This window comes from Gossypium arboreum, chromosome 1 (assembly GCF_025698485.1).
Source record: "Gossypium arboreum isolate Shixiya-1 chromosome 1, ASM2569848v2, whole genome shotgun sequence".
Taxonomy (NCBI): domain Eukaryota; kingdom Viridiplantae; phylum Streptophyta; class Magnoliopsida; order Malvales; family Malvaceae; genus Gossypium; species Gossypium arboreum.
The window spans coordinates 115,251,933-115,269,416 of record NC_069070.1 but is presented as its reverse complement, the minus strand read 5'-3'; the positions used below and the strand labels follow the sequence as shown (position 1 = coordinate 115,269,416).

Here is a 17,484-nt window from a genome sequence, read left to right as displayed (position 1 = left end):
GTTAACGGTTAAAGATTTAAAAGTTCGATTAATTGATTAATACTAATTTAGATTAATTAACTGATTGAGCACCCTAATATTGAGTATTGAAAATATAATATTTGATTTTAATCTATTATTAAATAAATTTTGTATACGCGCGCAAATTCTAAGTTAAAAGTTTAGATGAAGAAGATAGAACGTAATATAAAAAATAATAATAATAACGGAATTTTTCTAGAAAATTTTTGGACTCAAAACGTTCAGTATTTTGGGGGTTTTTAATGGTTTAATTATTATTTTTATTTTGGCTAATAAAAGGTATTCAGCTAATTATTTTTTAGTCCTTTAGAATTGGTAGACTATGCAAATGTGATGGCAAATTGTGCCACGTGAAACAAAGGCGAAAAAAGTTTAGATTATTATTTAAAAGGATCAAAATTGAATAATTAATTTGGAGAAGAAAAAATATATAATTTTATTATTATACTTATTTTTAATTTTATAAATTTTAAAGAGGTTAAAAAGAATTATTATGTTGGGGGCCAAAATCACTACTTATAATGAACTCACATGTCTACAAGTCAAACTTTAGAACCATTAGCTAGAGTTGTCATAGGATAAATGGTGTTAAATTCAAATACTAAAAATTCGATTATTTAAAAATTTAAGTAACATATTAAAAGACCAAATATCTCATTATTCCAAAGTAAAGCATATAATCAACACGACATGATATAAAATTCAATGGAAAAGAAGAGAAAATGATCATATAATTACTCTAGCCATCCCCGTCTTCAAGCTTGACTTGAACTATCATGGTGGAAACAAAATAAAGAACTCCAAGTTTGTTTTTACAGAGTAAATTTTCTCCTTTTTCCCTTTTTCTTTTAACCACGTGGTCAGCATGCAGCGCAGTTCGCCATCATGTAAAAGCCATTGGATTGTTTTCTGTGACTTGCCACGTTGGGAGCATGCACTAATCCACATTCCATATGTAGTCTAAGAATCTCTGTAATCTTTAGTCTCTCGGATCACATTGTGCAAGCAAAAGAAAAAAAGATGGGAAAATCAGGCTACTCAAAGCTTCACATCGCCATGTTTCCCTGGGTTGCATATGGTCATTTCATCCCCTTCCTTCATCTCTCAAATAAGTTGGCTCATAAAGGCCATAAAATTTCCTTCATTTTGCCTAAAGGAGTGCAACCAAAGCTGGAAAACAGGAACCAATACCCCAACTTGATTCAATTCGTCCCTCTAGTTATACCCCATGTCGATGGCCTCCCTCCAGGAGCTGAGACTACATCTGTTGTTACTCTGAACCAACAAAAGTACCTTGCTTTTGCTGTAGATCAAACCAGGGACCAAGTTGAAGGCATCCTAGAGGCTTTAAAACCTGATATGGTTTTTTATGATTTCTGGTTTTGGATCCCAGACTTGGCTCGCCAACTTGGGATCCACCCCATATGCTATGTAGTGGTTTCCTCGATGATCATGTCGTTAGGATCAAACATCAGGACGCTAACCAAAGAAATGACTGTAGAAGAGGTGACGAAATTGCCTCCCGATTACCCTTCTTCCACTGTGAAATTCAAAGCTGAAGAGGCTGCTGCTTTGTTGTTTGAGGCTGAGGATTTCGGGAGTGGACTGTCGTTTGGGGAACGGATAAGGACTGCTGTGAGTGGAAGTGATGCCATTGCCTTCAGGACTTGCCGTGAAACCGAGGGACCATTTTGCGACTATGTTGCTCGAGGATATGGGAAGCCTGTTTTGTTGTCAGGGCCTTGCTTGCCTGAAACAAAGACCCAACAGCTTGATGAGAAATGGGTTAGTTGGTTAAGCCAGTTCGAGCCAGGTTCTGTTGTGTTTTGCTCTTTAGGAAGCCAGAGTGTGTTACAGAAGGACGAGTTCCAGGAGTTGGTGCTTGGGTTTGAGCTATGTGGGCTACCATTTTTGGTAGCTTTAAAGCCACCCCAAGGATGCTCAACTGTTGAAGAAGCACTGCCCGAGGGATTTCAAGATAGGGTTGGAGGAAGAGGGTTGGTGTATGGAGGTTGGGTTCCACAAGAGCAGCTATTGCACCACCCTAACATCGGGTGTTTCGTTAACCACTGTGGGTATGGAACGATGTGGGAATTTTTGCTTAGTGACTGCCAAGTGGTGTTGATACCTGAAATTGGGGATCAAATTTTGAACACCAGGTTGATGGCGAATGAGCTCAAGATTGGGGTGGAAGTGGAGAGAGGTAAAAACAGGGAGGTTCCAAAGGAGTCATTGAGTGAAGCCATCAAGTTTGTGATGGACAAGGACAATGAAACAGCTAATCTGATGAAGAGAAACCATGCTAAGCTGAAGCAAATGCTATCTAACAGTGATCTTCAAGAAGGATATATCAACAATTTCATTCAAGCTCTGCAAGATTTGTCAAATATGAAGTCCAAGTTGCAAAACAAAATGATTAAACCCGATGATGTTTGGTAAATAGTTTTGAGGTGTTCTTGCATGTAATGTTCTGCCATGAAAACTGACATCACCGTTATTCTAAACATGTTAAGATTGCCGCTTCTTTCTAAGAGCAAATTTAATTTCCAAACTAACACACAGATCAAGAAACACAGCAGTCTGGACCTGCAAATACTCAAGCACATATTCAATATATACGACAAATTCGACATGAAAAAGAAAAATAATGGTGAAGGCAATATAGTTGAAAGTTGAATATAATAACATGAGACTTCATAATGGGAGTCTGTACAATTGTTGATAATTACAGAGCCAACAAATAAATGATTGTCTGTTAGATATCTGCAAGTTCATGTACAAAATACTCGACAAATATCGATTTATATTTAAAACAGACCATCAACCGTTTTATGTAGTTTATTACTTTTGTTGGATTTAAGTCAACCCCATGCTTTATACATCCTTGGATTATGTGGCTAATGCCTCTGATTTGCATATGGGGCATACGTTCTTCAGGAGCAGCCACTTTCTTAAGCAACTTGCATGGTACTCGTGTCCACAATCAAGGGTTCCGATTTTCTCTTGGTTCTTATAATCCTCCTGCAAAATCACAAGAGAAATAGAAAATAACATATGTTAGGAGTGAATGTTGACGCCATGAACCAACAGTTTTGCTTCAAACTTGAACAAGGGCTATAACGTGAGCTAAGCTGTAAGATTTCTTAATTACCTGGCAAATTGTACAAAAATCAGGTTCCTGTTCAACGGGTGCCGCCTCTTCCAGATTAATATTTGTAGCAAATGTCGAATATGATCTTGTTTTCAATTTACGTCTAATCATTTCTTCTGATAAACCGGTGTTCACATTGCCAATCCGCTCTCCCAGAGCAAGCAACTCCTGTGGTCATTTTGAAGTTCGAGGAAATGGTCGGTAAAAATTAAGACAAAATTTAATGCAGAAGAAAATTGGATGGACTTCATCGTACCTCGTAAGACATATCCTCTATATCCAAGCGCATATCTCTGTGATGATCAATAAGATTGCCAACTTCTTCATAAAATTCTGGGAACTCAAGTACGGCAACTCCCTGCCCAAGTCAATTAAAACATATTAGCATACTTATAAACTGTAAAAATAGCCAAAAAAAGCCGGATACATATGATTTCCTTTCTCCTATCTCAGAAAAGAAAACAAATCAGTACATACATCAGGTGGGAGAACTCTCAGGTGAGGAAGATTGCGGGGTCTCAGAGATGTCTCAGGTAAAGCACCACTTTCCCGGCGAGAATGATATATCCTAAAACCAGTAGGTGGAACTGGTCCAAAATGCCTACGCCCCACATCCAAACCATCCTGTGAGGGATTCATGGTGCTCCGTGAAGCATAACTTGCTGGAAAGCAATAAGGAACTGGTGCTACTTGCGGATGGACATTAATGCCATGGCCTCTTGCTCCTTCGATAGGAGGCACATGATGATGAAAGTTTGGGTTCAGAAAGTCAAGGGGAGAATGTGAGAAATTTGAGGAACTTCTGTGCCTAGTCTCCATAGGTCCACCAATATTGCTACCTGTCCAAAACCACAAGTCCAAGGCAATCAGTTTCGAGGTGAAAACATATTCCTACACAAGCTCATTTACATGAATGCTGCTTTAAATAAAAAGTACATATTTAGATGGAGAAACTACCATGCATATAAGGAACACCAGGAGCCTGAGTCCAAGCTGAGGCACCTCCATCTGTTATTGTTGGCTGAAAAGGTTGACCCAAGTAATTTCCTTGAAAATAAGGGTTGCCACTTTGCATCAAAACAGGATCCACTGCATTTGCCCCTAATCTGTTCCTCGCACTTCTTTGAGGTCCTGCTTCTCTAATTGGTGGAAGGCCATTTCCCCTATATTGAGACCTAGTAAAGGATGCAGTATCCACCGTGCCAACCCCATCAGGGTTCCTAGTATTTAATGGTGTAACAGAGGAGCTAGAGCTTGATGAGGCATTAAACTGCTGAAAATTTCCTGGGATCCCTTCAGAAGTCTTTCTCTTATACAAGCCTCTAACGTTATCCATGAAGTGGCAATTCCTTGCATATTCATCTGCAGAAACTCCATGGATACGATAGTTGCTGGATGATGGCATCTGGTCTGGGATTCCATGATTTATAGGAACACTGGATGAAGGGGTAGGCACATAGGGAACATAAAAGTTCGAGGCACTCCCGATACCAAGATCAAGATTTGGGGAATGATGATGATGCTGAACACCAGGGTACATAGGGATCCCATAAAACATACTGTTGTCATAATGCTCAGGTAAGGGATGCGCATCAAGGTTAGTTGTGTTCCCTGGAGCTGTGATGGTCATTGGGATATCAGGTGATGGGTAGTTCGTCGTCCCACCCAAATAGATGCAAGGTTCATGCTGGAGGTATTCCTGGGCTTGTTGATCGATTTCTAAATCAATAGGGCTTCGCATATTCCTTTGGCCCATGCTGCTTCAATAAATTGTTGTTGTAATTTGTTGCAGCTTCAGAGTGAAAATAATTAAGAAAAAGAAAACTCAGCTCGGTTCAAAATGATAAACCATGTAATTGTACATGACATGAAAATGCTAGTAAATCCATAAAATTCGAATAATGAAAAGGAAGACGAGAAAATCAAACTAGCCTAGATTGTTCTCTTAGCTATTACAAATCCACTAGTTTAATATGATCTAAAAACTATTTTTCCACCACTGCCAAGAGACTCAAAAATATTAAATTCCATGTCAACAAGCATTCCCTTAAAACAAGTGTGTGTTTTGACAACTCCCCAGCTCTCAAACTTCTAAAGGTATCATAAATCTCTTTCCTCAAATCATCAAAAATAATAAAAGAAAAAAGAAAAAAAAAATCATCACCATGATCTAACCTTAATTTTCCCTGAATGATAACTTGGAAAAAGAAAATCTACAATATCAAAATAGGCTCAAAATAATTACCAATCATCAAAAACTTTCTACCACCAGTAATATCGTATATATCAAGCTATGAGAATGGGGAAATTTCAAACATTTACCCTCCTGTACAAATACATTGAAGTTGTTCATAAAAATTCCTAATTATTGATTAAATTTAAAAGCAAAAACAAAAATATTTTCAAGTTTTTGTTCACAATTATCCCAATCCTAAGGAGAACCTCACAAATCATCCTACCAAGCTCCTCCTTTGATTAGTACTTCTAACGAATCAAAAGAAATATATACATATACACACACATTAATTTCAACAAATTCGTCAAATTTTTTAATACCCAATATTTAGAAAACAATTACCAACCCAAATTCTTTAACAGCATGCAAAATTTTTAAAAAAAATGAAAAAAATAAAATCAAAGAAGGATGGGTTTTTTTACTTTGCCGTACCTTATAATCATGAACCAAAAAATCACAGCCCAGAATGAGTAAAGCAACCTTGAAATAATCCAAAGGAAGAAAAATAATGTTAACCTTTTAGTTAATTAAAACCGCACTAATCAAAATTTAGACAATGCAGAACCCTAGGAATTCAATGATTTCCGTACAATCTTCAAAATAAAAAAAATAAAAACAAAAAACAGAGAGACTAACCGAATCGAAGCAAAATTTGGGAAAAACAACGGGAGATCGAGAGAACTGAGAGACTTAATATAATTGAGAACAAAAAATAAAGAGAAAAAAAAGAGAGAGAAATTTGAGAGGAAAAGCGAGAGAGAAATGAACAAAGACGTATTTTCCACTTTTATAAACAAATTTTTTAAGGTTATTTTTAACCGCCATAGTAAAATACCATGTGTAATAATTCCTTTTTTTATTACACATATGTAATAATGATAATAACCATGTTTAAATTAGGGTGTTTTTCTATTTACAGAATTTAGTTTTTTTAATTACAATTTATCACCTGAGAAATTTAAATTAAATAATAAATTTATTTATTTTTCAAATAGAAATATTCTTAAACGCTTTAAACGTTTTTAAAACTTTAAATTCGTATTTATTTGGTAATTCTGTTATTAAGAAAATGCAATTCAGGTGATATTAAACCAAAAACAAAAATCTATGGTGCAAATTGATATTGTATTTAATTGGATAATAAATTAAATATTATTTATTTAGAAAACATTAAATTATTTAAAATAATTTAAATTATTTATATTAATTTTAAAAATAAAAATAGGTTAAGGGATGTTGGTGGCTTTGTAATTTTTCATATTAATTCAAAACAATAATAAAACTCATCAAATTAATTGTATTTGTCCTAATTTCGAGAAGCACACAATTCATAAATATTTATGAATTTTGATATAAAAAATTATTAATATTTTTAAAACTATTTAAATAATAAAAACTTTTTTCCCTTTAAAAAACTTGAACCAATGGATTTTAAACATGAAAGCTTTGGTAATAGAAAAAGAAAAGGAGCTCGTGAATCACCGAATGACCAAGTCCAAATTGCAGTTGGTCTAACTCATAAGTCAAGTGCATTGTTGTTGACCAAATTTAAAAAGCCTCCTTATTTTCCTTTTTACTATTTTATTTAATTATTCATCAACTTTTGTCCTCTTATGGTTGAGGTGAAGTCACCCGATTAATTGATTTAGCCTCCTTTTGGGCTCTGTGTTTAAATAGAGATATTCATGAGATTAAATGGTGTAGCGTAAAATAAAAGAAAGTTAAAACGTGTCGCATTTGAAGTAAATATTTATTTGAATGGGTGTTTAGTTTTAACTAGGAATAAAATCAAAAAATTATTTTGGGTTGAAATATAAATTTATTATTTTAATAGTATATGTTTTCATAAATTTTAAAGTATTAATTTTTTTATAATTTTAGGGAAAATATAATTGTATTTTTATTAATTTAAAATTTTAAAAGATTTAAATAAAAATATTTTCATTTTAGGCTTAGTTTGGCTCACTGTCAACACCTAAGTTTTGCTTCTGACATTAACTCAATTAATATAATTGTTATTACAATAATTAAGAGAACATGAATTAATCATATTTAAATATTTTTTTTGTTTATGGGTTCGTGTCAAAAGTTATAACTAGAAATTTGTATTGTATAAAAAAATAGGATTAAATTTTATCCAAAAAATCGTGTGAATTTTTAAAATTTATTGCATTTTTATTTTATGATTATAATTATTTGATATTTGAAACCTTAAAAATGAAAACAAATCATCAAACTTTTTGGCGGTATTTAAAATAAATAGGTTGGTGAAGTAAATATAAAAATAGGGAAATAATTATAGTGGACAAAAAGGGGATAGAAATGGCGGCAAAAGGACAGGGTTTTTGGGAGGGAGAAATGGCGTAGAGTGGAGGAAAAGGGACCCCTATCAAAAGGCTGCATATTTAGAAGGCATATTCTTGAATTCCCCCATGCAATTATGCTTTCAATTTTCAGCACATCTTTTGGGATGTGGGTCCACCCTCAACTAACGCCTAATTGAATTGGAATCAATAATACCCAGGTTTTGCTGCCATTTTTAAAACTTTTATTTCTTATTTTAAGTAATTTATTATGTGAATTATTTCTTATTTTAGTTTAATTTAAATCTTAAGATATTCAATTTTTTCTTCTAAATTCTATTATATTTTGGATCAATTTAGTATTGTTTCTTTAAAATATTTTTGAGATAAACAATGTTTTTACAAAGTAAATTTTAGCAAAAATAAGAATTCAAAAATACTTGTTAATCCAAAAATATTTTTAAGAAAAATGCTAAACCGAGAGCATATATATATTAAATTGAATACCTAGTTATAAACTTTAAAAAAAAAAAAAAAGGAAAAGATTGAAAGGAGATCCCACTTTTGTAGGCACTCCTTGGCCTATAAAATAGATATAATCCAACCTCACTTGTTTACTTATCCCTTTTTTAAAACCACAAAACAAAAACTAAATTATATACCATTAATTATACATGCTAATAATTATTCCCCATTATTCAAGGACAAAATCAAGAATTTGGAGTTGAAATAGAGATAAAATTGTAAATTTTAAAATTTGAAATTGATATTTTATGTTAGAAAGATTTAAATTGAATTATTAATTTTCGATAGGAATTAAAAATAATTTTATTTCGTTAAGCTAAGGGATAATAAACTTTAATTAAAAGATAAAAATGCAAGTTTTCTTTTATTTAATTAAATCACTAAAAAAGTCCATCAGTGTAATGACAAATAAGTCCTTGTGGCTGTGAAGTCGCTCAAAATATACAGAAATCTTTCCACTATTCCTACTAAAGAAAATGACTAAAAAGATCTAAATTAAATTTTATGAAGAAACCAAAACAAACAGGATCTCCCGGGTCATTTGTCTAGACTCGTTTGAAAAGTGAGAGGGTCACGAGTCTAGATAAAATTATAAGTTTGGACAAAAAAATTAAAGCCAAATGAGCTAAGCCTCAGGTATGACTTTTTGGTCCAAGCCCGAATAAGTTGTTTCATTGTTGTTCTGTTGTCATTTTATTATTTTATTATTATTATTTGAATATTGTATAACCATTGTTTTATTATTAATTTTATTGTTATTTTAGAGGTATTTGTTTACTAAGTTATAACTATTTTAGTGTTATTTTAGTATAAAGACTTTTTAATGTATTTTTAGTTTGTTGAGAAATATTTATTTTAATGTTTTTAGTGTGTTTAATATATTATATTTTTAAATTTATTTTTATATAAAATAATAATCTAAAAAATTTAATACTGGGGTGTAGGATCAAACTCAAGTTTAATATTTTTAATCTAGGTTAGACTCGAGTAAAATCTTAGACCCATTTTCCTGACCGAACTAAATTCGAACTTAGAAAATAGACTTAAAATTTTACATTAGCTCAACTCGACCCGCCATGTCTCACCCCATAATCAAATCTACCATCAATGTAGTGACAAAAAAAACTTATGTTACTTCAGTCCTTGTGATGTCAAGTCTTAAGCTCAAAACATGGACAACTCTTCCCCTTATTCCTAGTAGAGAGAAGGACTAAAAAGATTTAAATTAAATTTTATGAAGAGACCAAATGAAGAATTTTTCCATTTATCCTATTTTCAGAGTATACTTATCAAATTCGTTTAAAAACAACAACAAAAAAAAAAAGTAAACAATCATCATATATTTCATAGTTTGAACATGATATATTTTGTTTAATGATTATACTGTATTTAAAAACATGCTAAAGGAAAAAAAAAGAAAAAGGAGGTGGGAAAGGGGGGTCTTAATATTTGTATGAAGTAATGATGGGAACATCAAATAAACTATGGGGGATTATGCATTTGTTAATTAGAGTGGGAACTGATTGGACCACCAGTCAGAAACTAATTTGATAAAATTAATTTCAACTCCTAGATTAATTGCTTAATTATTATTTTAAGATTGAAAGCTAAGCCATTTTGAGCAAAGGTGAAGTGGCCATGGGTTCTTTATATATATATATTTTATAATTATAAACCCTACAAGACAAGAAAGATTTATATATATATTCATAATAATCATTCAACCTTTTTAAAAAGTCTATTAAATTTCATCTCTATTGTTGCACAACTTTATCCTACATCAATTTCAACCTTATCCAGTACAAATGTTGGATCTAAATTATACGCATTAAGAAAAAATTTATGGATATTATTTTATAAAAGAAATTTTAGTTAAAAATGACAAATTTGAGGTTTTTATGTTCTGTGTTAAGTTATATTACTATAAATTTATTCGGGTTTAAATTGATTTTTATAGATTTTATTTATAATAATATTTATTATTCTTTAAATAGAAGAGTTTTAATTAACTCACCACCTTAATAAAAAAATTAAATATAATATATATACATGTGTTAATAGATATAAAGAACTCATGAAAACCTGTTATTTTAAAAATTGAAAGGTCAAAATTAAAATTTTTATGTTAAAATGGCTTAAATTGAAAAATAGCTAAAAATACAATTTTACATTTAAGCAGATGGCTAAAGAAAAGGAGATAGAAGAGGATACAAGTGGAAGAAATGAAATACTAGAAAGTGTAGTTAGCAAGGTATCTTTCTTCCTTCTCCACCTTCTCGTACTAATTAAAGTTGAGACCAGATTCTTTCACTTTATTAAGGCCTAATAAAAAAACCCCAAGGCTGGATTTATTGTGCTGGATTTTGTCCATTTCCCAAGGCTACCTACACCCCCCATCTTCAACTTCCTCTTTCCTTCATCTATCCTTTATTTTATCTTATGTATGTATACATTGTTATGGTATTTATTTTAGTATTCCTTTATTCAGTAAGGATCAATGACCTTGGGCATCAGTTCGAGTGCTGTAATGAGTTTAGGTGACTTACGTAGAAGGGTTATGATTATTCCTCGGGCTGCTTTCAACCTAGTCTTTGGGTCCAATTTCATCTCAATTTATTTTAATAAATAAAATATATTAAAAAGTAATTCTATTTTTCAATTATTTTCAAAAACAAAAGAATTAATTCTAGTAAAAGTATCATGAAGATCTATATTAGGAGTTGAATATTATATTTTATTCATTCTACTCAAAAGATGAGTAAATTAAACTTTGTAAGTTAAATCAAATAATAAACTAATCGTTTTATTAAAAATTCCATTTATTTCTATAGTTAAAACTTATCATTGTATGCAAACATGAGATACACGTAATCATATGTTATTATTTAATTATTCTATCAATCACGTCATTTTTAATAGTTTAGATGGATAAATTTTTAACAAATAAGACCAAATTATTCTTTGATCTAGTGTACATAACTAATTATTCATTTTAAGTAAAAAGATAAAATTTAATCTAACTTTTAATACAGGGACTTCCATGATACTTTTACAACCTAAGTTCAATAAATCAGGTCTTCAGCAATCAACTACACGTCTGGGCCCTGGCTGAACTAGCCCATGGGCAAGTAAAAGTTCTCCCAGAAACCCTTCTTGGCAACCAAGTAACCAACTACAAGCCACCAAATGCAATCACTGCTGCATGGATAGATGAACCATTTTTTGTTCAAGTACTAATAGTTGTCAGTACCGATGTGATAATCTAGATGTTCAAAATTCAAACAAGGTGATCAAGAACTTCTCTACTTTCTTTGTACCCTCCTACCAAGCATAAGCCAAATCTATGCTCTTTGCTTATATGTTTTAGCATGTTTCAATGTTTGAGCACAAACAGATCATTATCGACATGAAACATGAACGACAAGCAGGTATTGAGATGATCCAAAACTAAATAAGGTAGAATTAAGTTTAGAAGATTGATTGTATGTATAAGCTTCAAAACAATTTTTTATGGGATAAATGCTTCAGTATACAAATGTAAATATTATATATAAGCCACAGAGAAAAACTGACGGTAACCTTGTCATAATTGATTCCTCAGCTTGGTTATTTGCGAGCTTCAACTTTCTTCTGTTCTCTCACTGTAAGGGCAAATAGAAATAGTATCAGCTTCGACTGATATTGCAAATACAGATGTAGTGCAGGCCTATTCTGATGCCAATTTTTTATATCAGAAAACTTGGGGAGTAAATAACTAACCAGAACGAAGCATAACAAAGAGGAATCAAAAGTTCGTATTATAATATAAAGATGAGACAACAATTGGCAAGAACCATACCAGCCTTCTCTTCCTCTCTCTTCTTAGCAGCCTCTGCCCGTTGTTTCCTTATCAGGGCTAAGCGCTCTGCAATAGTAATTAAGTAAAAATCAGTAAAACAATAGAACAAAATTTGTACAAGAGGTGTGTATTTAGTTAAATTTCAAAACAGAAAAAAATATCACTGCAGTCATCGGAAAAGGAAAAAACAAAGGAGTTAAGCTTGTTAGCCGAAAGCACAACAGCGCTTATGAGACATCAAGGTGATACTGTGATATTATACTATATACTCAGTTGCAGGGAAGTTTGCCCTTACCAAATAGGAGAAACCAACTCAGTTGTACTATACATGAAAACCAGCAATATTTATCTCTTAAACCTCTTCCTTCCCAATGCATCCTTAGAGACGGTTTAGATTGCTAAAGAAAATAGCTGTTTTGAAAACCTAACATACAAGAGACTTTCCATCCTCGGCTTTTGTTTGGTGCAGCTTTCCATCACCATTAGCAGATCATAATAGTTTTACACACTTTACTACCTCAGAATTTAAGCACTTATGGCAGGAAGAAACCAGTTTATTTTTTAAAAAAATCCCAAGGAAAAGATCTTATCCTTCTTACACACCTTTCCTTAGATTCCTGCAACCTTTAAGACTGGTACTAAAATCATGTTACCTTTACATACTCACCTCAGCAATCAAATATGAGTATTTTATCAACACCTCAATGCTCCATATAACATTTCTGACCACTTAAGTCCGTGGACAATTGCCATTGTCTACGCAATGAGGCGCCGTTTAAAAACTACGGTGTCTTGACCAGAGATCCAAATGAACTATAGTCAATGAACATAATTTCAACCTCAGCTACAAGTCTGAATTCAGTTAACCAAAAAGAATCAAATCAGTCCCACAGAGGACACAGAAAAAGCCATGTCAAAGTATCATAATATTTGCAAGGGCTGCCAAACACTAAATTTAGGTTACAATACTGTACAACCACTCAATTTAAGTTACCTAAATCCTTTCTTGCTTGTTCAGTTTTCCCTTGTTCCTGCAGCTTCATATATCGTTCATGTGCCTTTTGCTTTTCTATTTCCTCTCTGCAGTCATAGACATTAAAATAAGAGCACAACCAAGCTGGTCTCAAAGGAAATAACCAATTTGAAATATATAATTACATGCTTTAACATATCAACCCCCATTGCAAACAAAATTTCCCTCTGCAGTCATTACATGCTTTAACATATCAACCACCATACTTTGAACTTTGAAGCAAATAGTCCACAGCAGTTTCAATCAAAGTAATGAAAAGGCTTCTGCTCATTACTTCAGCCCATTCCAACTGGGAAGTGGTAACCCAGTTTACAAAATATTCAATCTCAACAGAAGTTAAGATTTGTAAAAACATAATCATTAGAATAAACTATCTAGGAAAGCACAACAATGAGGTAACAAGCATAAAAAACTCTTAAGGAAAATCTAGAACTAATGTTGACTATGGTCTCTAATTAAAGACATAAGGAATCTTTTAAAGTATTGATGTTATAATTCAACATGATGCTAATATAAAAGATATAGTCTGTAAACACCAGGAAGTTATAGGCATATGGGACATGTTTTCAACTTTGAGGTAACAAATTTTAAACCCCGCAGTTGGTAGAGTTACTTAGAAGGATTTAGACGTGTAGCAAATCTACATCATATATTTGTTAGTTGTGGGAAATCTTTCCCCTACCAAAAGAGACTAAAATTTAATGTCCAAAAGTCTATTACCTTTTCAGCCTCAAAGTTATCCCACAAATGCAACTTAGCACAACAAAAGAACTACTATGTTATATCAATTCTAGATTCAACAAAAGCAGAAAGAGTTAACACTGCTTCATCAAAATAAAACTGGTCCAACAAAGTGAATTATTGAACTATATATGAATCAACAATGATAATAATTTCTTTTTTCCTTTCTGTGATACGACAGATAACTATTACTAAAGCAAAATCCCAATTATTATAAACTAGTAAAAGTATTCAAGCAATCAAAAGTTGACTCAGATGCCCACGATAAAGCAACGATCAGTCAAATTTGATAAAGAGAGAGAACTAGAATTACAAACCTTTCACGCCTTGATAGTTCAGTTGTTCTGCCCATCTGGAACATATAATTTCAATTACTCAGTACAGTTATAAATTCATATATAAATCCAGATTTTGTGCAGAGTAGCATTTGTCAAACTTACAACAAGATCTTTAGCTTTGACATTCTTTGGTTTGGCCAAATTTGGATTCTCAATCTCAATAAGCCCTTGGGTCCCTTTTCGTTTCTGCCATAATATCACCAACATCAAACAGGAAGTATAAAAGTTAAATAACACAAGAACTCATAGCAAATGGAAACAGTGCCCATTATATTATACTAAAAAGGTACAAAATGTAATGACCTCAGGCTCTTCTTCTACTTCCTCTTCAGACCGTTCTTCTTCTTCCTCCACTTCAGCCTGTTCCTAGAATGAAAGATAAATATTATCTCATTTACCAAGTTTAAATGAAGTACTACAACGGATACCCATCCCTAAAAGGGAAGAAAGAAAAGCATCAAAAAGAAAATTAAAATTTCCAATTAAACACTCGACATAACCGACTGTGAAGCATCAAAAAGATAACAAAACAAACATCATCAACTTAGGTGATAAATTTATTGCAATCATTCAATATTAATTTATTGTCACTATATATGTCAAATTTAGATTTACTGACAATTACAGCCATTTAAATGTGACAACCAAAACATAAGTTTTCACACATAAAAATTCCAATTCCATATCAATCTCTCTTTAAGAATACATTCCAAAAGAGATGAAATTACGTGACTTAAAATAGCCTAAACAGCCAAAACTCATGAAATTACAACAGTCAAACCTGTCATCCACCCAGGGGCGAATCTAGGGGGGTGGCAGGGGCCCCGCCCCCCCCCCCAAATGGAAAATTTTCCATTTTGGCCCTTGAAAATTTTTAAAATTTTAAATTAGTGAAGGCAAATTGCACTTTGACCCCCTAAAAAAGAAAAAATTTTGATTTAATCTTTTAAAAATTATATTTTTACTATCGTACAAATTACAATTTAATTTCGGCCTGCTCTAAACAATTTTTCTGGCTTCACCCCTGCATCCACCCTACATGAAAAGACAACCAACATAATTGGCACAAAAAATCAAGCAAATCATCAATTTTGGTTTGTCAAAGTAAAGTTTTAAGTATTTTCTCCTTCACAGATATCACTATTAAGATTGAGATACATATACATATACATATACATATACATATACATATACACTTCTTTTCAGGCAATATACAGCAAGGATACATAATACATGATAACAACAAACAAATTACAAGAAGAATCAACAAAATTCATGTGTGAATCAACTTGTTAAAATTAGCATAAAAATCTTACCTTCTTAAAAGTACGGGGACGAGCAGAGCTACCAGCAACTGCAACCATTAGAACATTTAAGGAAAACAAAAAGACAAAACAGATGAAATTAATAAAAGTTATAAAAGAAAAAAATATAGTTTCTTATTTTTGTCTAAGAATTTGACTCAAAGTTCCCAAGTTATTCATGCATTAAAGGCAGAATCATTCCCAAGTTTATACGAAGCTAAAACTTAAAATTTAAAAGTATAAATTTCTCCCTTTTCTTTTCTCTACGTAGCACCTAAAAGATCACACACACAATATAAATAAATAAAATCAAAATCAATACGGTAGAGCTAATAATCCAGCAACTGAAAGCTTGGTTAGATCCGATGCCAGGAAACCGCATAGAAAATACGTACAAGTATATCATGCAAAGGACTTCAAAAAAGTAAATAAATAGGAAGAAAAGGAAAAGAACAAAAGAGATAGTGGCGTACGGAGCTCTTCGGGAGTAGAGAAATGGCGGTGCCCGGTTGGCTTGCCCTTGAATTTCCCTCTTCCCATTTTGTCGTTTTTTGATCACAGAGAAAACGAGGAAGAAGAAGTAGAAGCTAAAAGTGAGAGTGAGGATTTCATTTTTATTATTATTATAAAAGTTTATGCCTTTTGAATTAGATTCTTCAGAATCTGTTTTTCCACTGTCAATTTTTGTATCTATACCCATATAAACTTTTTCCCTTTTTGTCAAACAAGCCTTTGCACACTTCGAGAAAGCCGATACCTTAGCTTAAGAGTAGGAAACTATTGTATTCCTATTATGACAATAATTTAATGTTATATCAATATTTTACTTAGATTATTATTGCAGGCTATTTTACTCAAAAAAGTTTATTTTTAAAAGTATTTATGAAAATTGGTTTTTGATTATTTATTAAAAATGGCTGAATTTCGAGAAAATGTATTTACGTTAGCATGTTCTCAAGTGATGTGTCAGCAAAACGCTCTTTCAAAAACACTTTTTGCCCCAAACCAATAACTACTTTTTTTTATCTCCAACAATCCAAAATATATATATAAAAGGCCTCTTTTCATTTTTTTCACACAAAAGTCCTCTCATAATTCTCTTAAATTTCTCTCAAATTTTCTTAAAGTTCTTTTTAATTTTTGCAAAAAAGCTCTGTTTAAATTTTTTTTGAATTAATTTTTTTAAGTTAAAAAATATTCGATCTTGTTAGCAATAGCCGAAGAATTAATTCATCACAATAATAAACACATCTCCATCGATCAAATGACAATGGTAAGTGGTAATTTTAATTTTTCAATACTATTTAATATTTTTTTCATTTACGCAATTTTAATTAATTTTTCAATACTATTTAATATTTTTTTCATTTATGCAATTTTAATTAATTTTTATTTTATATTTTTTATAACAATTTGTAGATTGGGTGTTGCAATGTTATATCCGTAATATGTCTGGTCCTCCATCGCCGTTGATAAAGAATTACTTGCAGGAAACGGGTTTTTGGCATGTGGCCACGATAGGTCGGGGGTGCAAGTTGGACCCAAAACTAATCAGTGCGTTGATAGAGAGGTGAAGACCCGAGACGCACACTTTTCATCTTCTATGCGGAGAGTGTACTATCACTCTAGAAGACATGCAGTTGCAATTGAGATTGACGGTGGATGGGTACGCAGTCACTGGGTTCGCTCAATCTGCTGATTAGGAAGCCGTATGCTACGAGCTTTTGGGTGCTATTCTAGATAATATTAACAGAGGTCGAATTGAGATGGACTGGTTACGAGACACATTTCCGGAGCCGGATAATGATTCGACTGAACTAGAAAGAACACAATATGCTCGGGCATACATTCTTGAGATGATTTAAAGTTATCTGATGTCGGACTTTTCACAAAACCTCGTACATTTGAGATGGCTGCTGAAACTCGTTGATTTTAGATCAGCTGGTGAATTTAGTTGGGGATCTGCCGTGTTAGCAACATTGTACAAGGAGATG

The 17,484-nt window shown here is 32.4% G+C and overlaps 3 protein-coding genes across 8 annotated transcripts; 1 reads left to right on the top strand and 2 right to left on the bottom strand.

The window, feature by feature from the left end:
- Positions 1–634: 634 nt before the first annotated feature.
- On the bottom strand, positions 635–6,224 carry LOC108483400 (probable E3 ubiquitin-protein ligase ZFP1). Of its 2 annotated transcripts, XM_017786774.2 has the most exons (7): positions 6,045–6,224; positions 5,841–5,888; positions 4,130–4,964; positions 3,650–4,011; positions 3,429–3,530; positions 3,173–3,340; positions 635–3,042 (listed from the first exon to the last, which is right to left on the bottom strand). In XM_017786774.2, exons 3-7 carry the CDS (start codon positions 4,926–4,928, stop codon positions 2,911–2,913), a joined length of 1,563 nt encoding a protein of 520 aa, XP_017642263.1. In that variant the 5' UTR covers positions 4,929–4,964; positions 5,841–5,888; positions 6,045–6,224; the 3' UTR covers positions 635–2,910. The 2 variants fall into 2 exon arrangements, with proteins under 2 accessions (XP_017642263.1, XP_052886812.1); XM_053030852.1 differs by lacking the exon at positions 5,841–5,888 and having other exon boundaries at positions 2,682–3,042.
- On the top strand, positions 1,042–2,996 carry LOC108483401 (UDP-glycosyltransferase 79B2-like). Its single transcript, XM_017786775.2, has one exon. The coding sequence runs from the start codon at positions 1,042–1,044 to the stop codon at positions 2,458–2,460; it is 1,419 nt and encodes a 472-aa protein (XP_017642264.1). The 3' UTR covers positions 2,461–2,996.
- A 4,921-nt stretch (positions 6,225–11,145) lies between the features above and the next one.
- LOC108481037 (uncharacterized) lies at positions 11,146–16,218 on the bottom strand. Of its 5 annotated transcripts, none has more exons than XM_053030851.1 (9): positions 15,964–16,215; positions 15,503–15,540; positions 14,490–14,552; positions 14,289–14,372; positions 14,166–14,200; positions 13,069–13,154; positions 12,075–12,140; positions 11,816–11,877; positions 11,146–11,498 (listed from the first exon to the last, which is right to left on the bottom strand). In XM_053030851.1, exons 1-8 carry the CDS (start codon positions 16,028–16,030, stop codon positions 11,843–11,845), a joined length of 474 nt encoding a protein of 157 aa, XP_052886811.1. In that variant the 5' UTR covers positions 16,031–16,215; the 3' UTR covers positions 11,146–11,498; positions 11,816–11,842. The 5 variants fall into 5 exon arrangements, with proteins under 5 accessions (XP_052886811.1, XP_017639692.1, XP_017639694.1 ...); XM_017784203.2 differs by having other exon boundaries at positions 11,146–11,434; positions 15,964–16,214; XM_017784205.2 differs by having other exon boundaries at positions 11,146–11,431; positions 15,964–16,214.
- Positions 16,219–17,484: the final 1,266 nt, after the last annotated feature.

Bases quoted from the DNA above. Each gene is read 5' to 3' on its own strand.
- LOC108483401 (XM_017786775.2), top strand. From the start codon at position 1,042: ATGGGAAAATCAGGCTACTCAAAGCTTCACATCGCCATGTTTCCCTGG.
- LOC108483400 (XM_017786774.2), bottom strand. From the start codon at position 4,928: ATGGGCCAAAGGAATATGCGAAGCCCTATTGATTTAGAAATCGATCAA. The intron at 4,012-4,129 runs GTAGTTTCTCCA...GGTTTTGGACAG, and splicing joins TGGTGTTCCTTATATGCATG to GTAGCAATATTGGTGGACCT. The intron at 3,043-3,172 runs GTAATTAAGAAA...GTGATTTTGCAG, and splicing joins ATTTTTGTACAATTTGCCAG to GAGGATTATAAGAACCAAGA.
- LOC108481037 (XM_053030851.1), bottom strand. From the start codon at position 16,030: ATGGGAAGAGGGAAATTCAAGGGCAAGCCAACCGGGCACCGCCATTTC. The intron at 15,541-15,963 runs GTACGCCACTAT...TAATGGTTGCAG, and splicing joins CTCTACTCCCGAAGAGCTCC to TTGCTGGTAGCTCTGCTCGT. The intron at 14,553-15,502 runs GTAAGATTTTTA...CTTTCATTCTAG, and splicing joins GTCCCCGTACTTTTAAGAAG to GAACAGGCTGAAGTGGAGGA.